At 52.1% G+C, this 24504-nt stretch overlaps 1 protein-coding gene across 1 annotated transcript in view; it reads left to right on the plus strand.

Moving 5' to 3' along the window:
* LOC102451575 (citron rho-interacting kinase-like) overlaps positions 1–24504 on the plus strand; it is a 353172-nt gene that overhangs the window by 124624 nt on the left and 204044 nt on the right. Inside the window, 1 exon segment of the mRNA XM_075897800.2 lies at positions 23328–23502. Within this exon segment, the coding sequence (XP_075753915.2) occupies positions 23328–23502 (175 nt within the window).

Raw genomic sequence — 24504 nt, forward strand, 5'->3', positions numbered from 1 at the left:
AAGGACCATGTGCTGTGGCCGGCAGTTGGAAGCTGTGAGCTTCCAAACAAGGTTTGAAATCTAGAAGTCTCTTTTCACTGGCTGAGCCTTAGTCAGGGGGCGGGGCGATCAGGAAGGCCAGCGCTTAATAAAGCAGAGAGTCAGCGACCAGGGAGCTTTATGAACAGAGGGTATGTCTACACTACAAAGTTAGTTCGAACTAACAGACGTTAGTTCGAACTAACTTTCATAGGCGCTACACTAGTGCTCCGTTAGTTCGAATTTAAATTGAACTAACGGAGCGCTTAGTTCGAACTAGGTAATCCTCATTCCACGAGGATTAAGCCTAGTTCGAACTTACTAGTTCGAATTAAGGGCTGTGTAGACCCTTAATTCGAACTAGTGGGAGGCTAGCCCTCCCCAGGTTTCCCTGGTGGCCACTCTGGCCAACACCAGGGAAACTCGTCTGCCCCCCTCCCGGCCCCGGACCCCTTAAAGGGGCACGGGCTGGCTACGGTGCCCGTGCCAGGTGCAAGCCTGCCAGAACCCAGCCAGCAGCCCTGCACCTGGCACGGCTCGAGCCAGCCACTCGATGCCCCACAGCCCTCCCCCTCTTCCCGGGACCAGGCTGGCGGCTCCCGGGAGCTTGCCCGGGACCGCAAGAGGCGGGCACCCGCCTGGGCTAGTGCGGACATCGTGGACCTTGTCCACGATCTCCGCACTAGGCACAGGAAAGTGGCCGGCTAGGGCAGGAGAGCTGCCACCCTGGCCACCCAGGAGCAGGTGTGCATGAAAATCAAGGTGGTCCACTGAGACCCCCGACCCTGAGCCCAGAGCTTACAATGGCCGTCCTGGGTCAGACCAAAGGTCCATCTAGCCCAGTAGCCTGTCTGCCGACAGCGGCCAACCCTAGGGACCCTGGAGGGGATGGACCGAAGACAGTGACCAAGCCATTTGTCTCGTGCCATCCCTCTCCAGCCTTCCACAAACTTTGGGCAGGGACACCACTCCTACCCCCTGGCTAATACCACTCCATGGACCCAACCTCCATGACTTGATCTCACTTCCCTTTAAACTCTGTTCTAGTTCTAGCCTTCACAGCCTCCTGCAGCAAGGAGTTCCACAGGTTGACTCTTTGCTTTGTGAAGAAGAACTTTCTGTTACTAGTTTGAAGCCTGCTACCCATTCCTTTCCTTTGGTGTCCTCTAGTCCTTCTTTATGGGAACTAATGAAGAACTTTTCTGTATTCACCCTCTCCACCCAACTCCTGCTTTTAGAGACCTCTATCCTGTCCCCCCTCCGTCTCCTCTTTTCTAAGCTGAAAAGTCCCAGTCTCTTTAGCCTCTCTTCATATGGGACCTGTTCCCAACCCCTGATCATTTTAGTTGCCCTCCCCTCTCCCAGCCTCTCTCTTCCCCTCTCCCACCTCCTTTTCCCAGTCTCCCCCAGTTTTGTTCAATAAAGACAGATTCCATTTTTGAACACAATTTTCCTTTATTTTGTACATCAAGAAAAGGGGCTAGGGAAGGGTAAGTGGAAGGAGGTGAGGGAGGAATGGGGTACGAGCCCCCGATGGGGAGGACTGGGCTGTTTCTGCGGGCTTTTGGGGTGGAACCTCTCCTGCAGCCCCCCGATTGCCCCCTCTCCCCAGATGGCAGCCTGCGGCAAGTGCAGCCGGTCTGATGGCCGAGTGCTGTGATGTGCCCAGTGTGGGTACTCTGGGCACTCCAAGCCAGGACTGCTTTGCAAGCGGGGCACCCCTGAGAACTGTCTGTCCGGGGTGGGGGTCAGGACCCTTGAAGCGCAGCCTTCGGCTAGCCTGAGACAGCATCTCCACGCTCTAAGTCCTCCTCTGATGCCCTGCCGGCACTGCTTCCGGCCATCCTTAACCCCGGTTCAGGGTCCACTTAATGTGGACATGCTAGTTCGAATTAGCAAAACGCCAATTCGAACTAGTTTTTTAGTGTAGATCCGTTAGTTCAAATTAGCTTAGTTCGAATTAACGTTGTAGTGTAGACGTACCCAGGGAGTTTCGAGAGAAAGTTCTCCAGGTGAAGGAGGAGCAAATACGGGACTGTAATGGGTCCACCTGCTGGTGAGTGCTCCACTGCGGCCAAGTGGCACCGTGCAGGGTCCTTGCCTGGTTGTCCAGTTGCCCTCAAAGTCTTGGAACCAGGGCCTGACTAGCCCTGTCCACGGTGCTAGTAAGTATCTGCTTGTGGCTGGTCTTTGGCCACTGCGTCTGGGTCTTACCCAGATCTAGGTTCAGCTCACACTAGGAGCTAGCTGTAGTGCTGATCTCCCAGTCAGGGTATAGACCTGGCTGGGTCAAGCTCCTGAAGGGAACTGCCAGGCCCCAGCCCTGCAGCTTCTTTTATACCCCTCTGCTGGGGCCTGATTGGCTGCCAAAGAGACAGCCATTCTATAGTGCCCAGAGGACCTCTTCTCCACTCCTCCTCCTGGGATGGGGTGCAGCAAGGCCGCTAGCCTCCTGTAGGAGGTGCTGGGGTCTAGTCCAGCCCATCACAAGGACCTTTGAGGTAAGTGGCTGTCGGTAGTGTGTGTTTGTGTTTGGGGGTTACTTGCTGTGTGCTGAGCTTGTGTTTGTGTGTGTGTGTTTTAAAGGACCGTGTGCTGTGGCCGGCAATTGGAACCTGTATGCTTCTAAACACAGTTTAAAATCTAGAAGCCTCTGTTCATTGGCTGAGCCTTAGTCAGGGGGTAGGACTATCAGGAAGGCCTGGGAGTTTCGAGAGGGAGGGGGGAAAGGGGGTGAGATACACTTGCCATTCTTTAAAACCTTTAAACTAAACTATAACCAAACCTTCCTGGTTTAAATAAAAACCCTATCAATAACCTAGGTAGCTGTAGGAGAGAATGCAGGCAGAAGCCCAGCAGTAGAGTGAGGGCTATCCTGTTCACTGCATCCAGTGTAGCATGTATGATTACCTGCCCTATGGGTGGGTGGCGTATGTGTGCATTTGGTGCAAGGAGCTCCTGGCCCTCAGAGACCGCGTACAGGCTTCGGCGGCCAGGGTGGCTGAACTGGAGGAGCTGAGGGAGGCAGAGAGGTACGTTGATGAGGCTTTCTGGGTCACTGTAGAATTGTCCCACCTCCAGTCAGACAGCCCCTGCACTGTTAAGGAAGATGAAAGGCTCAGGGAAGGACAGCAGTCAACGGGAGCAGAGGGAAACCTTCCCATAGTTGGGACCCTCCTTCCAGATGTTGGGATATCCTCTCGCACTCACGTTACCTCTCCGGGGGAGGGAACTCCAGTCATTAGGAAAAGGCAGGTGTTAGTAATGGGAGATTCGACCATTAGAAACATAGATAGCTGGGTTTGCGATGACCGGGAGAACCGTATGGTCACTTGCCTGCCTGGTGTGAAGGTTGTGGATCTCTCGAGGCATCTAGATAGACTTATGTGTAGTGCTGGGGAGGAGCCGGTGGTCGTGGTACATGTAGGTACCAATGACGTAGGGAAGGGTAGGAGAGAGGTTCTGGAGGTCAAATTTAGGCTGCTAGGAAAGAGATTGAAATCCAGGACCTCTATGGTGGCAGTCTCAGAAATGCTTCCAGTTCCCCACACAGGGCCAGGTAGGCAGGCAGAGCTTCGGAGTCTCAATGCGTCGATGAGATGGTGTAGGGAGGAGGGGTTTAGCTTTATAAGGAACTGGGGAAACTTTTGGGATAGGGGGAGCCTATACAGGAAGGATGGGCTCCACCTAAACCAAAATGGACCCAGACTGCTGGCACTTAACATTAAAAAGGTCGCAGAGCAGTTTTTAAACTAAGAGATGGGGGAAAGCTGATTGATGCAGAGGAGCACGTGGATTGGACAGAGACGTCTCTTAGAGGAGAGTCTATTGATAGAGAGTCTCTAGGTTTTAGTCAGGAGGAGAGGATGGAAGAGGATAAAGTATGAGCCAGATCAGATGAAAAACATTCACCTAAAAAAGAATCTGACATATGAGAAAAGGGCAGACAAATAAACAGTGACACGTTTTTAAAGTGCTTGTACACAAATTCTAGAAGTCTAAAAAATAAGATGGGTGAACTAGAGTACCTCGTGTTAATGGAGGATACTGATAATGGGTATCACAGAAACCTGGTGGAGTGAGGACAAGCAATGGGACACAATCATTCCGGCGTACAAAATGTATCGGAAGGACAGAACAGGTCGTGCGGGGTAGGGGCGGAGTGGCACTGTATGTGAAAGAAAATGTAGAATCAAATGAAGTAAAAATCTTAAATGAATCAATACGTTCCATATAATCGCTATGGATAGTAATTCCCTGCTCTAATAAGAATATAACAGTAGGGATCTATTATCAACCACCTGACCAGGACAGTAAAGTGATTATGAAATGCTAAGGGAGATTAGAGAGGCTATCAAAATAAAAAACTCAATAATAGTGGGGATTTCAATTATCCCCATATTGACTGGGTACATGTCACCTCAGGATGAAATGCAGAGACAAAATTTCTCGATAACTTAAATGACTGCTTCTTGCAGCAGCTGGTAGAGTAACCCACAAGGGGAGAGGCAATTCTCGATTTAGTTCTGAGTGGAGCGCAGGATCTGGTCCAAGAGGTAACTATAACAGGACCGCATGGAAATAGTGACCATAATATAATAACATGTAACATTCCTGTGGTGGGAAGAACACCTCAGCAGCCCAACACTGTGGCATTTAATTTCAGAAAGGGGAACTATCCAAAAATGAGGAGGTTAAACAGAAATTAAGAGGTACAGTGACTAAAGTAAAATCCCTGCAAGCTGCATGGACACTTTTCAAAGACACCATAATAGAGGCCCAACTTAAATGGATACCCCAAAATAAAAAGCACAATAAAAGAACTAAAAAAGAGCCACCGTGGCTTAACAACCATGTAAAAGAAGCAGTGAGAGATAAAAAGACATCTTTTAAAAAGTGGAAGTCGAATCCTAGTGAGGAAGATAGAAAGGAACATAAACACTGTGGCTGCATGTAGACTGGCAAGTTTTTCCGCAAAAGCAGGTGCTTTTTTTCTGCAAAAACTTCCGCAAAAACTTGCCAGCTGTCTACACTGGCCGCTTGAATTTGCGCAAGAACACTGATGATCTAATGTAAGATTGTCAGTGTTCTTGGGCAAATACTATGCTGCTCCCGCTCGGGAAAAAGCCCTCTTGCGCAAATGCTTTTGCGCAAGAGGGCCAGGGTAGACAGCTAAAAACTGTTTTGCGCAAAAAAGCCCCGATGGCGAAAATGGCAATTGGGGCTTTCTTGCGCAAAACTGCATCTAGATTGGCACGGACGCTTTTCCGCAAAAAGTGCTTTTGCGGAAAAGCATCCGTGCCAATCTAGACGCTCTTTTCCGCAAATGCTTTTAACGGAAAAACTTTTCCGTTAAAAGCATTTGCAGAAAATCATGCCAGTCTAGACGTAGCCTGCCAAATTAAGTGTAAAAACGTAATAAGAAAAGCCAAAAAAGAGTTGGAAGAACAGCTAGCCAAAAACTCAAAAGGTAATAACAAAATGTTTTTTAAGTACATCAGAAGCAGGAAGCCTGCTAAACAGCCAGTGGGGCCCCTGGATGATCAAGATACAAAAGCGGCGAGGAGTCCTGTGGCACCTTATATATAAGGTGCCACAGGACTCCTCGCCGCTTTTGCAGATTCAGACTAACACGGCTACCCCTCTGATACGAGATACAAAAGGAGCACTTAAAGATGATAAAGTCATTGCAGAGAAACTAAATGAATTCTTTGCTTCAGCCTTCATGGCTGAGGATGTTAGGGAGATTCCCAAACCTGACCCGTCCCTTGTAGGTGATAAATCTGAGGACTTGTCACAGATTGAAGTGTCATTAGAGGAGGTTTTGGAATTAATTGATCAACTTAACAGTAACAAGTCACCGGGCTCAGATGGCATTCACCCAAGAGTTCTGAAAAAACTCAAATGTGAAATTGTGGAACTATTAACTATGGTTTGTAACCTATCCTTTAAATCAGCTTCTGTACCCAATGACTGGAAGATAGCTAAGGTAACGCCAATATTTTAAAAGGGCTCTAGAGGCGATGCCGGCAATTAAAGACCGGTAAGTCTAACGTCAGCACCGGGCAAATTAGTTGAAATAATAGTAAAGAATAAAATTGTCGGACACGTAGATGAACGTAATTTGTTGGGCAAAGTTTCTGTAAAGAGAAATCATGTCTTACTAATCTGTTTGAGTTCCTTGAAGGGGTCAACAAACATGTGGACAAGGGGGATTCAGTAGATATAGTATACTTAGATTTCCAGAAAGGCTTTGACAAGGTCCCTCACCAGAGGCTCTTACATAAATTAAGTTGTCATGGGATAAGAAGGAAGATCCTTTCATGGACTGAGAACTGGTTAAAAGACAGGAAACAAAGGGTAGGAATAAATGGTAAATTTTCAGAATGGAGGGGGAACACCACTAGTTACCCCTAAGGGTCAGTCCTAGGACCAATCCTATTCAATTTTTTCATAAATGATCTAGAGAAAGGGGTAAACAGTGAGGTGGCATAGTTTGCAGATGATACTAAACTGCTCAAGATAGTTAAGACCAAAGTAGACTGTGAAGAACTTCAAAAACATCTCACAAAACTAAGTGATTGAGCAACAAAATGGCAAATGAAATTTAATGTGGATAAATGTAAAGTAATGCGCATTGGGAAAAATAACCCCAACTATACATACAATATGATGGGGGCTAATTTAGCTACAACTCATCAGGAAAGAGATCTTGGAGTCATCCTGGATAGTTCTCTGAAGACGTCCACACAGTGTGCAGCGGCAGTCAAAAGAGCAAACAGGATGTTAGGAATAATTAAAAATGGGATAGAGAATAAGACGGAGAATATTTTATTGCCCTTATGTAAATCCATGGAACGCCCACACCTTGAATACTGCGTACAGATGTGGTCTCCTCAAAAAAGATATACTGGCATTAGAAAAGGTTCAGCGAAGGGCAACTAACATGATTAGGGATTTGGAACGGGTCCCATATGAGCAGAGATTAAAGAGACTAGGACTTTTCAGCTTGGAAAAGAGGAGACTAAGGGGGGATATGATAGAGGTCTATAAAATCATGAGTGGTGTGGAGAAAGTGAATAAGGAAAAGTTATTTACTTGTTTCCATAATATAAGAACTAGGAGCCACCCAATGAAATTAATGGGCAGCAGGTTTAAAACAAATAAAAGGAAGTTCTTCTTCACACAGCGCACAGTCAACCTGTGGAACTCCTTGCCTGAGGAGGTTGTGAAGGCTAGGACTAAGAGGGTTTAAAAGAGAACTAGATAAATTCATGGAGGTTAAGTCTATTCATGGCTATTAGCCGTGATGGGTAAGGAATGGTATCCCTAGCCTCTGTTTGTCAGAGGGTGGAGATGGATGGCAGGAGAGAGATCGCTTGATCATTACCTGTTCGATTCACTCCCTCTGGGGCACCTGGCATTGGCCACTGTCGGCCGACAGGGTACTGGGCTGGATGGACCTTTGGTCTGACCCAGTATGGCCATTCTTATGTTCGTATGTTTTTAATCTGGTAGGCATGTTGGGGCAATGCCACATGTGGTTTCCACCTTAGGGCTCTGAAACAGCAATGGGCATGTTCAGCGGTGAGCCCCATCCTAATTTTGGCCTCTTATTTAACAAGTCCATAAAAAGTTCATAATTATTTGTGTGTTCCCCAGGCATTTCAGCTGCTACTTCTGTTAAGGGTTCACTGAGTTGTGATCTGAGCTCCATCGTGTACTGGTCTTTTACAATTCACCAAGGCTTCTGCATTATCTCCTACCTGGTACACCGGGTATTTCTTGGTTTGGGGAGCATTCATTGGAGCAGGGTCTTTAGTCAGTGTAGTTGGAGTGCCCAACTTCTTAGCTTTGTCCAGTTCATCGTCTAACGAATTCATTTCTACTTCCACCTCCACACACTTTTGCTTTTCCTCTGCTTCTAAGTGCCTTGTCTCCACTTCCACTTTCTTTTCCAAATGCTTTTGCTTCTCTCTCTCTTCTGCTTCTAAGCACCTCATCTGCAGGAAGAACTCCATCTCGGCCTGAGTTAGAGATCTGCCTCCCATAAGGACACTCTCCCACCCTGAAGACAGTGGTAGGGGAGGGGCATGGCTGCCACCCTCTGCTGCTGCCCCCACAACTTTACTTTCCCCTGGCCTCACAGGGGGTATGTCTACACTACCCCGCTAGTTCGAACTAGCGGGGTAATGTATGCATACCGCACTTGCTAATGAAGCCCGGGATTTGAATTTCCCGGGCTTCATTAGCATAAGCGGGGAGCCGCCATTTTTAAATCCCCGCTGCTTCGAACCCCGTGTAGCGCGGCTACACGGGGCTCGAACTAGGTAGTTCGGACTAGGGTCCTATTCCGAACTACCGGTACTCCTCGTGAAACGAGGTGTACCGGTAGTTCGGAATAGGCACCCTAGTCCGAACTACCTAGTTCGAGCCCCGTGTAGCCGCGCTACACGGGGTTCGAAGCAGCGGGGATTTAAAAATGGCAGCTCCCCGCTTATGCTAATGAATCCCGGGAAATTCAAATCCCGGGCTTCATTAGCAAGTGCGGTATGCATACATTACCCCGCTAGTTCGAACTAGCGGGGTAGTGTAGACATACCCTTAGTTCTTGAGTTATCTGGTTTTACACTGGACTTCTGCCTTTGCCTTAGCATGGGCTTCTCTCTTTGTCTTGCAATTTATATCATTCTGCCAAGCACAAAGTGCTCTTCTCATTGATGAGCTGCTCAATTTCAACATCATTCTCATCAAACCAGTCCTGATGTTTTCTGGTGTGGTAGCCTATCATCACCGTTATTAATGATTGCTGCTTTCAGCTGGCGCCAAGGTTCATCAGAGTTTCTGGAAGAAACTGAAGGAAGCTTTTCTTCTAATACTGCTTGGAAGTGGTCATGCTTAATGGGATCCTTCAGATCTTGAACCTGCAGCTTGCACCTGCTCAGCACTTGTCATTGATCAGCTTGCACCTGCTCAGCACTTGTCACAGCATTTCCGCTGTGTCAGAAAGATAGAAAATATGGCAAAAGACCGCCTTGGCTTAACCACGAGATCTTGCATGATCTAAAAATAAAAAAGGAGTCATATAAAAAATGGAAACTAGGACAAATTACAAAGGATGAATATAGGCAAACAGCACAGGAATGCAGGGGCAAGATTAGAAAGGCAAAGGCACAAAATGAGCTCAAACTAGCTACAGGAATAAAGGGAAACAAGAAGACTTTTTATAAATACATTAGAAGCAAGAGGAAGACCAAGGAGAGGGTAGGCCCTCTGGTCAGTGAGGAGGGAGAAAAAGTAACAGGAAACTTGGAAATGGCAGAGATGTTTAATGACTTCTTTGTTTCGGTCTTCACCAAGAAGTCTGAAGGAATGCCTAACATAGTGAATACTAGTGGGAAGGGGGTAGGTTTAGGATATAAAATAAAAAAGAACAAGTTAAAAATCACTTAGAAAAGTTAGATGCCCGCAAGTCACCAGGGCCTGATGAAATGCATCCTAGAATACTCAAGGAGCTGATAGAGGAGGTATCTGAGACTCTAGATATAATCTTTGGAGAAGGGCAAATCTAGTGCCCATTTATTAAAAGGGAAATAAGAACAACCCAGGAAACTACAGACCAGTTAGTTTAACTTCTGTGCCAGGGAAGATAATAGAGCAATTAATTAAGGAATTCATCTATAAACACTTGGAAGGTGGCAAGGTGATAGGGAACAGCCAGCATGGATTTGTAAAGAACAAATCATGTCAAACCAATCTGATAGCTTTCTTTGATAGGAGAACAAGCCTTGTGGATAAGGGAGAAGCGGTGGATGTGGTATACCTAGACTTTAGTAAGGCGTTTGATACGGTCTCGCATGATATTCTTATCAATAAACTAGGCAAATACAACTTAGATGGGGCTACTATAAGGTGGATGCATAACTGGCTGGATAACCATACTCAGAGAGTAGTTATTAATGGTTCACAATCCTGCTGGAAAGGCATAACAAGTGGGATTCTGCAGGGGTCTGTTTTGGGACTGGCTCTGTTCAATATCTTCATCAACGATTTAGATATTGGCATAGAAAGTACGCTTATTAAGTTTGCCGATGATACCAAGCTGGGAGGGGTTGCAACTGCTCTGGAGGATAGAGTCATAATTCAAAATGATCTGGACAAATTGGAGAAATGGTCTGAGGTAAACAGGATGAGGTTTAATAAAGACAAATGCAAAGTGCTCCACTTAGGAAGGAACAATCAGTTTCACACATACAGAATGGGAAGCGACTGTCTAGGAAGGAGTGTGGCAGAAAGGGATCTAGGGGTTATAGTGGACCACAAGCTGAATATGAGTCAGCAGTGTGATGCTGTTGCAAAAAAAGCAAACATGATTCTGGGATGCATTAACAGGTGTGTTGTGAGCAAGACACGAGAAGTCATTCTTCCGCTCTACTCTGCGCTGATTAGGCCTCAGTTGGAGTATTGTGTCCAGTTCTGGGCACCACATTTCAAGAAAGATGTGGAGAAATTGGAGAGGGTCCAGAGAAGAGAAACAAGAATGATTAAAGGTCTAGAGAACATGACCTATGAAGGAAGACTGAAAGAATTGGGTTTGTTTAGTTTAGAAAAGAGAAGATTGAGGGGGGACATGATAGCAGTTTTCAGGTGTCATAAGGAGGAGGGAGAAAACTTGTTCATCTTGGCCTCTGAGGTTAGGATGAGAAGCAATGGGCTTAAACTGCAGCAAGGGAGGTTTAGGTTGGACATTAGGAAAAAGTTCCTAACTGTCAGGGTGGTCAAACACTGGAATAAATTGCCCAGGGAGGTTGTGGAATCCCCATCTGTGGAGATATTTAAGAGTAGGTTAGATGGTGTAGACAGTATTTGGTCCTGCCATGAGGGCAGGGGGCTGGACTCGATGACCTCTCGAGGTCCCTTCCAGTCCTAGTATTCTATGATGGCTCGAGAGAAGTACGCCAAATGTGATCTCGAGCATGAACTATGACCTAATCGAGAAGATGCTAGTACTTTGAACGTGGGTGTCTCCAAAATGTTTTGAACTTGTCCTTTTGTCAAAAAAGGGTGTTTGTGATTGTAGCCAGCTTGGCTTCCCGGAGGGGTTCCTCCTCCTCTGAGTCAGTGGGCAGCCACTCCGCCCCACTGCACTGTCCCTTTAAGCCAAACCCATGTCACAAGTCCATGCCCGGCCTTGTTTCAGGCGGGCTGCACACAACAAAGTCTGCTTAGCTATGCAGGCCCAGCCCTAGGGTAGGCAGCAAGTCCACAAAGCCCCTTTTCAGGGATAGGCCAGGCCCTGGTTCAGGGCGTGGCAACGAACAATCCATGAGTCAGTTTATAACTCAGCCAGGCCCTTGGTTCAGGGCGTGGCAGCAAAGAAGTACATGCAGTCTGTTTCTAGGGACTGGCCAGGCCCTGGTTCAGGGCATGGCACCAAGCAAACCAACAGATCAGGTTTGGGGGCTCCTTGTTCAGGAGGGGTGCAGGCTAATCACCTGTGGCAGTGGAGAGGGGGAGACTGCCACCCAGTAGGTGGGGGGGGGGGGTGCAGGCCCACCCACTCCACTGCGCCCCGGCCCAGGACCCTAGGAGTAGCAATTCTGGCTGCTACGGGCTCAGCAGGGGCTCCAGCCTGAAACGTGCCGGCCTTGGGGCCTTTAACAGCCGCCACTAACCCCTGGGCCACTTCCTTTCTCCCCCTCAGCTGGTACCTGGGTTTCTGGCGGCGTAGGCAGGGAGTCCAGAGTGGTCTCATCCCACTGGGGTCCCAGTGGCTTGCAGGTCTGCAGGGCTCAGCCGGTCTCCTGGTGCAGGCGTCTGGGCCAGTCCACAGGGTCTCTGTCGGGGTCTCGGGCCAAGCCTCTGGCCTTGGCAGCAGCAGCAGCTTCTCCCGGTACCTGGGCAGGGGCTGGGGCATGGAATCAGGCTGGCCCTCGGGTTTCTTTACAGGGTCTGCTAGGGTAGGTGGGCTGGGCCAGGCCTCGGCCTCCCAGATAGGGAGCAGGTAGTCAGCCTCTGGCCACAAGAAGGTGGGAGGACCTGGCCAGGTCTTAGTCCCAGGCTCCCAGCCCTGAGCAAGCTTCTGGCCCCTCTGCAGGCCCAGTCCTGACGGAGTCCACCGGCTGCATTTTTATAGCTCTGGCCCCGCCCCCTGGCTTCTGGTCAGGGGGCTGGGCAGGGTCAGCCGTAGCCCAACATGGTGGTTGGAGGGGTTCCTCATCCTCTGCCTCAGCAGGCGGCCACTCAGCGCCCCACCCCATCAGGCAAGCAGTGCTCGCCCTATTGCCGAAGAAGGGGGACCTCCGCGACCTAGGGAACTGGCGTCCCGTCTCGCTCCTCAGCACGGACTACAAGGTCGTAGCAAAAGCCATCTCACTGCGACTGCGGTCCGTGCTGGCGGACGTGATCCATCCCGACCAGACCTACACCATCCCGGGCCGTAGCATTTTGATAACCTGTATTTGGTCCGGGATCTCTTGGAGCTTGGGTGTAGGGACGGCTTGTCGTTCGCCCTCCTGTCCCTGGACCAGGAGAAGGTGTTCGACAGGATGGACCACGGGTATCTCCTGGGCACCCTGCAGGCCTTCGGCTTCGGGCCCCGTTTTGTGGGTTTTCTCCGGGTGCTGTACGCCCTCGCGGAGTGTTTGGTCAGGCTCAACTGGACCGTGACCGAGCTGGTCAGCTTCGGGCGGGGGGTACATCAGGGGTGTCCGCTGTCAGGCCAGCTGTACGCTCTGGCGATCGAGCCCTTCCTCCGTCTCCTCCATAGGAGGCTGACGGGGTTGGTGCTCCGAGAGCTGGAGCTGCGGCTGGTCCTGTCGGCGTACGCCGATGACGTGCTCCTCGTGGTCCAGGACCCGGGCTACCTGGCGCGGGTGGAGGCCTGCCAAGCCATCTACTTGGCAGCCTCCTCTGCCCGGGTCAACTGGGTCAAGAGCTCTAGCCTGGTGGTCGGGGATGGGTGGCAGGCCGGCTCCCTCCCGCCCGCGCTTCAGGCCATCAGGTGGAGCGCGGGTCCGCTGCTCTATCTGGGCGTTTATTTATCCGCCACGCATCCTTCTCCGCCGGAAAACTTGCAAGGTTTGGAGGCCAGGGTGGGTGAGCGGTTGCGGAGATGGGCAGGACTGCTCCGGTGCCTCTCCCTTCGCAGGAGAGCGCTGGTGCTAAATCACTTGGTCCTGTCCATGCTCTGGCACCGGCTCAATACCCTGCGCCCGGCCCCGGAGGTCCTGGCCAAGCTCCAGAGGACAGCTTTGGAGTTCTTTTGGCCAGGACTGCACTGGGTCTCTGCAGGGGTCTTGTCTCTCCCCCTGGAGGAGGGGGGCCAGGGCCTGGTCTGCGTGCGCAGCCAGGTCCGGACCTTCTGCCTCCAGGCCCTGCAAAGACTCCTCTTCAGTGCAGGTAGTCCGGCATGGGGCACCTTGGCGCGCGCCTTCCTCCGCCGCCTCCGAGGGCTCCGATACGACCGGCAGCTCTTTTTTATCCACCCGAGGGGTCTTCCGCGAGACCTCTCAGAGCTGCCGGAATTCTACCAGGACCTCCGCCAGACCTGGAAGCTCTTCTCGGCGACCAGGTCCGTTGTGGCCTCCGAGGGAGCAGACCTCCTCGCGGAGCCCCTGCTCCACAATCCAGCCTTGTGCGTGCAGGTGGCGGAGTCTCCCTCGGTGCGCCGGAGGCTGATCCTGGCAGAAACCACCATGGTCGGAGACCTCCTGGACTACGACAGGGGGGACTGGGTGGATCCCCGAGCGCTCGCTCAACGCATGGGGCTCTCCACCCCTCGAACCCCTCTGCGCCTACTCCAGGAGGTGAAGGCGGCCTTGCCGCGGCCCGCTCTCGACCCCTTCCTTCCCCCTCCTTTTTAGTTAGCCCCCTTGCACATTGCACTCCCCCCCGACGGCCCCATAGTCCCCTTCTGTATCCCAGTGCATCCGGAGGAGCCGGCCCCCGTCCTGCACCTGTTACCCGACCCCCTGCCAGCGCCCTCCTCCTCTGCTTCCAGCCTTGCGGGGAGGAGTGGCCGCTGGCCTCAAACCCTCTCGGGTCCCTTGCTTGTGCCCTATCCCTGTCAGTGCCCCTCCTCCCTGCAAACAGTCAAGCAGGAGGGAGCGGCTGCTTCCCCCCCCCGCCCACCTTTGCATCCTTACCACTCCCTCTAGCGCCCCTCCCACGCAGTATCTTTACAGAGAGGAGTGGCTGCTAGTCCCTTTGGGTATGCCTACACTACCCCGCTATTTCGAACTAGCGGGGTAGTGTAGACATACCCTTTTCAGTTTCCCCATGAGTGCCCACCCCCTATCAGCGCCCTCCCTCCCTGCCAATAACTTGGCAGGAGGGGGTGGTTGCCCCTCACCCTTCCCTTCCCTTCCCCTCCCTCCGCCCCTTGCTTTGCACCCTCCTCCTTTGCCTATAGCCGGCAAGGAGTAGCGGCCGCCATCCCCCCTTCCCGGTCCCCCTACTCCCCACAAGTGTCACAGCCCCCCTCCCCAGCTTCCATCTTAGCGGGGAGGAGTGGCTGGCACCTCTCCTCAACCCTTCCCTTCCAATTGACCCCCCTTATCCCCCCCAAGAAGAGTGGATGTCCGCCTTCCCCATTTTCCCTTACTGGTTCCCACTCCTCCCCTGCCGACTCAAAGCCGGGGAGGAGTTCTCCTACCCCCTCCCCACAATTCCCACCTCCCCCAGCGCCTGCCCCCTTCCACCATGATGGAGGAGGTTCTGGCCTCCTCCCTTAACCTCACAGGTCCCAAAGGTCCCCCGGTGCCACTGACCCTGTCAAATGCTGCGGCTGACCTCCTGACCCCTAACCCGGGCCCCGCGCCTGCCACGGCCGATGTCCCCCCTGATATGGGTGGACCCTCTACCTCGGCCAGAAAAAAAGGCCGAGGGGGGAAGAAGGGCAAAGGCCCAGCCCGGAAAGTTAAAACTCCTGCGGCCACTGCAGCCCAGCCATCTACCGCAGCCCCTCCTTCCCCTGCTGTTCCCCTCACCGGCTCTGGGGGTGATCCACCTCCAGCCCCCAAAGCGTACACCCAGGTGGCCGCTGCCGCCCCCCCAGTGTGCCGCCGCATCATCAGCCCCGACCGCCGCCTCCAGCTCCATCCCTGGTGGCCGAGGCCCCTTTCCCACCATGACCAGGAGGCATGGAGTCCGTTGCCTCCAGGTCGCCGCCTCGCCCCACATCGAAACCTTGTGGAATGAGGAGTAACGGTAGTTCGGACTAGGAAGCCTAGTCCGAACTACCTAGTTCGTGCCGCGTGTAGCCGCGCGGCACGGGGTTCGAACGAGCAGGGATTTAAAAATGGCGGCGCCCAGTTTATGCAAATGAAGCCCGGGAAATTCAAATCCCGGGCTTCATTTGCAAGTGCGGTATGCCTACATTACCCCGCTAGTTCGAACTAGCGGGGTAGTGTAGACATACCCCAGGTGAGGCCCGGTGCTTCCTCTGCCAGGCGATGGGGCATGTTCGGAGGGACTGCCTCTTGGCCTGGTCAGGGGAGGCGTCTGGGCCCCCCGGGGCCCGGGAGGGCGCCGGCCCTACCACTGCCAGCCCCCCCCGGTAGTCCGGCCTCTGCGGCTGCCCCTCCTCTAACCGACGGCGTGCCCGAGTGAGCAGGCGGGCCCCGCTTCCGCTCCATCCAGCACTGCGTGGCCCGAGGAGGAGAGGGTGGCGCAGCCGTTGCCGGGCGAGGGAGAGGGCTCCCCCCAGATGGAGGTTTCCCTCCCCCCCGCTCTCCCTCCCCTGCCTCAACGCCCCTCCCAAGATCAATTGCGCCCCCCCGCCTTGCCCCTGCCGACCAGCCCTCCACCTCCGCCTCAGAGGGCTGGACGCTCGTCGGGGGAAGCGGAGATCCCGCCGTTTGCGGACTCAATCTCCCCCCTCCGATGAGGAAGGTGGGAAGGCCCCCCTCTGTAAGATCCCGAGGGGGGCCAATGCTGCCGAGAACTCCCCCGACGAGTGACAGCAGGAGGCGCCGGCCGAGGATGCCGTGGCAGCGCGGGGGGACGACATCGTTCCCCCTGCGGAGCCCACTCCTGAGGAGGCCTCGGGTGGAGCTCCTCCAGGCCTGGTACCAGCTGAACCCCCCGCAGTCACCACCGAGGTAAGTGTCGCCTCGGCGGTTGGCGGGGAGTGTTCCGGGGCTGAGGGGATGGAATTGAGCTCCATCTTCGAGGAGATCGAGGCCCTGGGTCTGACCCCGCTTACCCAGGGGGATGACGGCCCTCCACCAGCGGGCCTCGGTCTGGGCGATGCCACTGTGGCGCCGCCCCCTCCTCTCCCTGACTCTGACCCTCACCCTATGCCCCCGGTGGTCGACCCCGTCCTTACACTTGGGGCACCCCCTGGTGCTACCCACCAGCCCGAGCACCGGGGCCGAAACTGTCGAGCCTTTAGGGGCGACGACCGGTGCCGAGCGGCCGGGTCTCAAGCCTGGGGTCCCCCCTTCTTCTGTGGATGGGGCAGGACAACAATCCACCCTTCCTGTCCCTGCCACCCTAGTTCCCACTGGGGAGGCGCCGCAGCTCGGTGGCCCAAACTCGGGAGACCATCCCTCTGACCCTGCCCGAAATGCCCATGCCCTTTCCCGTCCCAACCCTTCCCTCCCCCCTGCTCACGCCCTTGGTCCCGACCCTGCCCTTTATGAACCTGTTTGCAGCCCTGAATCCCCTTCCGTTCCCGATCCTTCCCCCACCGTTACCGATGCTTTCTTTCCTACCCCTGACCCATTGCCCGGCCCTGAGCCCGCCCCTCTTCCCGCCCCTGCTGTGGAATCCACTCCCCCGCTATCTCCCCCACAACCCCCCTCCGTTCCCGCCTCCGTTGTGATGCCTGTCCCTTCCCAATTGCCCTTACATCCCTCTATTACTGCCACCCCCACGGGAGCGGTTTCGTTCCCGTTACCTGCAGGCGGCTCTCAGGGGGTGGTATTTGTGTCCCCAATTCCCAGTTCCATAGGGGCTGCTCTGTTCCCTCCGCCACCCCTTCCCTTGCTGTGGGTCAGGACCGGGCAGTGCGGTGCCATCATTCTTGGCGCCGCGCCGTAGCTCGGACCCCAGTTTGCCCGTCTCTGTGGCCCGCGAGGTCCTTCAGGGTGCCCAGACAGAGGAAACGTCCGGTACCCCCTCAGCGCTGGGGGCCAAGCTCCGCCAATTCCTTGCGGAAACCCGCGGGGCTAAAGGGAAGGTGGAGCGCGCCCTTCGGCGCTGGGGGGACTTCCATTCTATCTTGGGGGCCACAAGGGCCCTCTTGCAGGAGGGGAGAGGGACCAAGAGGTGGGACATCGCGGCCTACGGCGGGCCCACAAATTCCATGCAAATTCCAAATCTCCTCGCCTTCGGGTCGGGGAGCGGTCTGTTGCAAGGCCTGCGGGAGGCCGACGATCACCCCGCCCATGAGGATCCACCCCAGCCCTTGCCATGAAGTACACCACCATCGCTACGTTGAATGCCTGGGGCTGTAGGGTGGGTCTCCGCAGGAGCCGGGTGCACTCCTTCCTTCGGGAGGGGGGGTACTTGGTGGCTTTCCTGCAGTAGACCCATATGACTCCAGCCGTCGAGGCTGGCTGGCGGCTGGAGTGGGGGGACGGGGTGCATTTTAGCCACTCGGTGCTCGCTCGGCCGGGGTGGTCACCCTGGGTATGTCTACACTACAGTGCTAATTCGAACTAACTTAGTTCGAATTAGTTAATTCGAACTAAGCTAATTCGAACTAACGCGTCTAGAACTAAAAACTAGTTCAAATTAGCGTTTTGCAAATTCGAACTAGCATGTCCACATTAAGTGGACCCTGAACCAGGCTTAAGGATGGTCGGAAGCAGTGCCGGCAGGGCATCAGAGGAGGACTTAGAGCGTGGAGATGCTGTCTCAGGCTAGCCGAGGGCTGCGCTTAAAGGGACCCGACCCCCACCCAGGACAGACAGTTCTCAGGGGTGCCCCGCTTGCAAAGCAGTCCTGGCTTGGAGTGCCCGGAGTGCCCACACTGGGCACATCACAGCACTCGGCCATCAGCCCGGCTGCACTTGCCGCAGGCTGCCATCTGGGGAGAGGGGGCAATCGGGGGGCTGCAGGAGAGCTTCCACCCCCAGAAGCCCGCAGAGCCAGCCCAGTCCTCCCCATCGGGGGCTCGTACCCCATTCCTCCCTCACCTCCTTCCACTTACCCTTTCCTAGCCCCTTTTCTTGATGTACAAAATAAAGGACAATTGTGTTCAAAAATGGAATCTGTCTTTATTGAACAAAACTGAGGGAGACTGGGAAAAGGAGGTGGGAGAGGGGAAGAGAGAGGGTGGGAGAGGGGAGGGCAACTACAATGATCAGGGGTTGGGAACAGGTCCCATATGAAGAGAAGCTAAAGAGACTGGGACTTTTCAACTTAGAAAAGAGGAGACGGAGGGGGGACAGGATAGAGGTCTCTAAAAGCAGGAGTTGGGTGGAGAGGGTGCATCAAGAAAAGTTCTTCATTAGTTCCCATAAAGAAGGACTAGAGGACACCAAAGGAAAGGAATGGGTAGCAGGCTTCAAACTAGTAACAGAAAGTTCTTCTTCACAAAGCAAAGAGTCAACCTGTGGAACTCCTTGCTGCAGGAGGCTGTGAAGGCTAGAACTGGAACAGAGTTTAAAGGGAAGTGAGATCAAGTCATGGAGATTGGGTCCATGGAGTGGTATTAGCCAGGGGGTAGGAGTGGTGTCCCTGCCCAAGGTTTGTGGAAGGCTGGAGAGGGATGGCACGAGACAAATGGCTTGGTCACTGTCTTTGGTCCATCCCCTCCAAGGTCCCTAGGGTTGGCCGCTGTCGGCAGACAGGCTACTGGGCTAGATGGACCTTTGGTCTGACCCAGGACGGCCATTGTAAGCTCAGGGCTCAGGGTCGGGGGTCTCAGTGGACCCCCTTGATTTTCATGCACACCTGCTCCTGGGTGGCCATGCTGGCAGCTCTCCTGCCCTAGACGGCCACTTTCCTGTGCCTAGTGCGGAGATCGTGGACGAAGTCCACGATGTCCGCACTAGCCCAGGCGGGTGCCCGCCTCTTGCGGTCCCGGGCAAGCTCCCGGGAGCCGCCAGCCTGGTCCCGGGAAGAGGAGGAGGGTTGGGGGGTATCGGGTGGCTGGCTTGAGCCATGCCAGGTGCAGGGTCTGCTGGCTGGGTGCTGGCAGACTTGCACCTGGCACGGGCACCGTAGCCAGCCCGTGCCCCTTTAAGGGGTCTGGGGCCGGGAGGGGGGCAGACGAGTTTCTCTGGTGTTGGCCAGAGTGGTCACCAGGGAAACCTGGGGAGGGCTAGCCTCCCACTAGTTCGAATTAAGGGGCTACACACCCCTTAATTCGAACTAGCTAGATCGAACTAGGCTTAATCCTCGTAAAATGAGGATTACCTAGTTCGAACTAAGCGCTCCGCTAGTTCGAATTAAGTTCGAACTAGCAGAGCGCTAGTGTAGCGCCTATGAAAGTTAGTTCGAACTAACGTCCGTTAGTTCGAACTAACTTTGTAGTGTAGACATACCCCCTGTTCTCCCCTGCCCTACGGCCCGAGGTGCTGGGGACCGCTAAGGTTGTCCCAGGCCGCCTGCTGCACGTCCGGGCCTGCGTGGAGGGGCTGACGTTGAACTTGGTCAATGTCTACGCCCCGAACGCAGGGCCGGACCAGGTCACCTTTTACCGGCAGGAGGCCACCTTCCTCGGCACTCTGGATCCTCGCGAGTGCCTGGTCCTGGGTGGAGATTTCAACACCACCCTCGATGACCGGGACCGTGTAGGACTCGCGAACTGCTAGGCTGCAGCAGACGTCCTCAGGGAGATTGTGGACCATCACTCCCTGGTGGACGTCTGGCGAGACCACCACCTGGATGACAGCACCACCTTTGCTTACGTCCGGGTGGGGGACGAGCGGTCGAGTCACTCCCGGTTGGATCGCATTTACCTCTCCTGGTCCCATCTGGCATGAGCCCACTCCTCCAGCGTCCGGCCAGCCCCGTTCACGGACCACCATCTGTATACCCCGCCCCTCCCTTACTGCAAACCCTCCATCCCTTTTTAATCTGGCCCCTTTTTATCGTGCTTTCTAACCACGCCTAGAGAACATCTGTACACGCTCGTGCTCCACCCTCTGCATTTCCCCACCCTCATGTCCCGCCCCGATGCCAAGTGGCAGGACTATCTAAGACCCGTAGAGGGTGGGGGACCCCCATGGGCCAGCATGTATTCCACCCTATTTCCGCGGCCCATCGGGGACATTAGTTGGCGGCTCCTTCAGGGAGCCGTGAGCATGGGTGTGTACTTGGCACGGTTCACCCCTCTCCTGGACAGCTGCCCCTTTTGCAGCGTGAGGGAAAACCTGGCGCACGCATATTTGGAATGTGCCAGGTTGCAACCCCTATTCTGGCTCCTCCAGAACCTCTTATTGCGGTTCTGGCTGCACTTTTCCCCCCACCTCTTCATTTACGCACACCTTATCCGTGGCCCCACAAAATTGCGGGACTGCCTCGTCAATCTCCTCCTGGCCCTGGCTAAAGCCACCATATACAATACCAGGAGAAGGATGTTGGATGAGGGGGTTCCTTGCGACTGTGGGGCCTATTTCTGTTCCTCCCTTGTGTCACGTATCCGAGCAGAGTTCCTCTGGGCGGCGTCCACTGGCTCCCTTGACAGCTTCAAGGAGCAGTGGGTGCTGTCTGGGGTTCTCTGCTCGGTGTCCCCATCTGGTTCCCTTTTTTTACACCTGTGACCTGCACCCCTTGAGCCTTTTGTCATTATTTGTCCCCCGTAACCAGTTGGACATGGGTCCAGTTGTCCCTCCTGCAAGGCTAGGGGAGGGGCTTTTAGAACGTGGGCGGACTTCGGCCGCCCACGGTCCCATGTTATCAAATAGAGCCCCACTACAGTGATAAGTTCATGTTCAGCACACTTGGTCAGGAGCAGGATTCCATTCGAGTTGCTTTTGCTAACTCCTTCTTTCCTAATTGTTCCTTTCCACAGGTCTGAGTCTCGTCCAACACGTGCCTTGAAATCCCCCAGAAGAATGATCCCATCTTCTTTAGGGGTTTCCAATAAAATGGTTTCCAGCTGAGAGTAGAAATCTTCCTTTACATCCTCACCGGTGTCCATTGTTGGTGCATAGGCGCTCACAATACTTACCTGTTGGTTTTTGGTGAGCCTAAATCGGAGCGTCATAAGCCGCTCATTGATGCCTACTGGCAGCTCAGAGAGGCACCTTACGAGCTTCTTCTTTATAGCAAAGCCTACTCCATACAATCGAGGTTCATCTAAAGATTTTCCCTTCCAGAAATAGGTGTATCCTCCTTTCTCCTCCCTCACCTGTCTTTCATCAGCTCTTCTAGTTTCAGACAAGGCAGCAATATCGATGTTAAACCGATTGAATTCACGAGCAATGATAACTATGTGTCGCTCTGGTCGGTCACTGTCTGACTTGTCCATCAGGGTGCATGTGTTCCAGGTTCCAAAGTTGAAAAGTTTCTTACGTTTTCGACTGCTGGGGTGGTGATCCTGCTGGATGTGGCTATCCAGCCAATGGGAAGAGGGAAGACTATTTTAAGGCACTTTTTCTAGCCCCCTCCCCATGTGGGGTGAGCAGAGTGGGCCCTAAAGAGGACTGCTCAGTCATGGGTGCAGCAGCCGAGATGCTCAACCTGCCTCAGTCCTCGAGCAAGACGACTGAATCACACACCCACCACCTGCGTGTTGGTCTGTGACTAGGAATTTCCAGATCTCACTGTCCTCTTCCCATCGCCACTCGCTAATCGCCACCAGACTTTTGACTTGTGCAGGTGCTGTTTTCCCAAAAACTGGAAGACGCCTGTGCGGGACTTCTTTTAAAGTGGGGAGATGGGTGCACAACAGTCACCACACTGTCCTTGACAGATAGAGGGCTAGAAACCAATGGCATGGACACCATGACGATTGGAGATCCTCTATCTGCTGCAGCCTTCATCCACCTTCACAGCTGCTGTAACATTACACAATAGTTTCACCTCCATTGTGCAGTTATCCTCTGTCTGCTCTGCCATTGAGGGCTTTTTGGTTCACGCTTTGTCTGAAACCTTGCCCATGATGGTTCTGTCATGGGTGACCCTAAGGGAGCACATGACTCCAAGCAGCATCGCTCTCAGGGTCATTGGAACACTCAAGCCTCTCCACCACTTACAAGGTGATGATCCATGGAGAGGAAAATCTGTGATTAAACCATATTTGAATCCATAAAACTGAGCATCATCAAAATGGACAGTTAGCAGTTAGAGCCTTCAAGGAAACATGGAATCCAACTAGCCTTTGTTCTATCAGTAGCTAAGAAAGCTAATGAATGAAGGAGATGGAGTCATTTCTCATTCTACTGTTTCCCAGGCTAGTTGGACAGTTATGGCTGTCAGTAATCAGCTGAGGGAGGTTAAAAAGGGGGAAAGGATGATTTTGTTAAAGCACAGGAATGTGACTCAGAAGTTCTGGGTTCTATTTTTAGCTCTGTTATGTGATCCTGGCCAACCCACATGATTTCTCTGGGAGAGGGATAATACCACTTATCTCAGTGTTTTTCTGCATATGAGTTCATTCATGTCGGTAAGCTCTGTGAAGAACCTGAATGGAAGTTTTCAAATGTATTACAATATGATTGTAATAGTGCCACCACTAATTCAGAAAAAGCTTTTCTATTATTTTTCAATTAGGGCATCTATCAAGTCTTCAGTGAAAATATAGATAATTGCCTGTAGCAGATGTTACCAGAGTGTGAATATTTTGGGAGAACTAATTGTGTGTTCTTTGCATACATGAGAGTTTGTCAGAGCAAAAGTTTGCTAAAGCATTGGTCAGACTGGCTTCCTAGCAAGTTTCCAAGGTTCAGAACTAATCTGTATGCAGTGAAGCCAGTGTCAGTTCCTTTGATGTTTAAATTGGAAATCTAATGTCGCAATGCTGGGAGCAGTAACTTCCATACATTTCTTCCCCAGATGGAAAAACAAATGACAAGGAAAATGTGAAAGCTAAGAATGAGTTGTAGATCAAGCATTCTTGTAGGTTTCCAAGGTTTGGTGTTCACTTTTCTCCATGTACAAGCAGATATACAGCCTGCAAAACCATGAAATCTGAGCTACTTGATGCACTTACTTAGTTTAATCATCTGGGGATCTATGCAGAAGCCGCCATAAAAGACCATATTTTTTACATAAAGGGGATGTGAAATTTAAAATAGAAAAAGCTAATTGTGGTATGATCCCATTCTGCTTACTAGGAAACTTTTATGCCAATGAAACTACACAATCTAAATGTATCTTAATTATGCTGCTTTTTGTTTTCCTATCAGGAAAGCCCAGGAGGAGATGATCTCAGAGCTCAGACAGCAGAAGTTCTACTTGGAAACACAGGCTGGGAAGTTAGAGGCCCAGAACCAAAAACTAGAAGAGCAATTGGAGAAGATAAGTCTTCAGGAACATACTGATAAGAACCGGCTGTTGGAATTAGAGACTAGACTGCGAGAGGTGAAAATTTAATCCTTTGCAGACTGATGTAGTTGGGTATATCCCATTCCAAGGAGAGCTGTGAAAATTACAATTAAGTAGTAGTTTTATTTTTCAGGACTTCAGGATAATGACAAGCTGAATGACCCACTTTTGCATCATTTTCTGTAACAGTAGAAATGTACCGCTTTCTGGAAAGCGTTATGCATGACTATTTTGGGTTTTTATTTCTTAGACTGGCAGAGTCTGAGTTTCTAGATCAGCTTGCTTTCTTAGAACCATATTCATTTATATCCTTTTGTATAACCTCCTGTAACAGTGCCCAGATATAATGGTGGTGGGTACAGTATATATGCTTAGTTGGGTAATTCATTTCTGTTCAGTTGCAGACTTGAAGAATCAAATTTTTATATTCTTTTTGAATAAAAAGGACAGCGGGCAGAAATAGGTTGGAACCACCTCATGTTCCCAGGTTAATTTTCTTTTTCCTTCCCTGCAGTCTCTCCTCTAATTCTTAAGGAAGACAGAACTCTACTTTGGCTAAGATGTTTGGGATGTCCAATGTCATTCCTTTAATTAGCCACAAGCTGCTAGACATTAGTGTGAGGTTTTCTGGCAGGTCTGTTGTTCACAGATCTGCAATATTATGGGCAGATTCACTTGCAATAATATGAGGAGTCAGGCATCTTATATAAAGTATTTTAGCTTGAATGGTGATTTTTGCCCCAGGGGAATCCTTGGAGGGCATATAAATGAGCCAGCAGCAGGAAGTTAAATTGGAACTCTTTCTTTAAACTATTTTCTCAACTCTGCCACGGTAATTAGGATCTGCCATGATGTTGCATCAGTGCAGGAAATAGATCTTCTTATATATTCAAGGTAATATTGATAATTTCTTCTTACTGAACCTCAAATGCAATAGATTATCTTGCAACTATGGAAGATAATCACACAAATTATACTTTAACTTTCATATTGTCACAATTATTTAAATCAACATTTGATATATATTTATAACAGATG

Source organism: Pelodiscus sinensis, chromosome W (genome assembly GCF_052426305.1).
Source record: "Pelodiscus sinensis isolate ZL-2025 chromosome W, ASM5242630v1, whole genome shotgun sequence".
Lineage (NCBI taxonomy): Eukaryota > Metazoa > Chordata > Testudines > Trionychidae > Pelodiscus > Pelodiscus sinensis.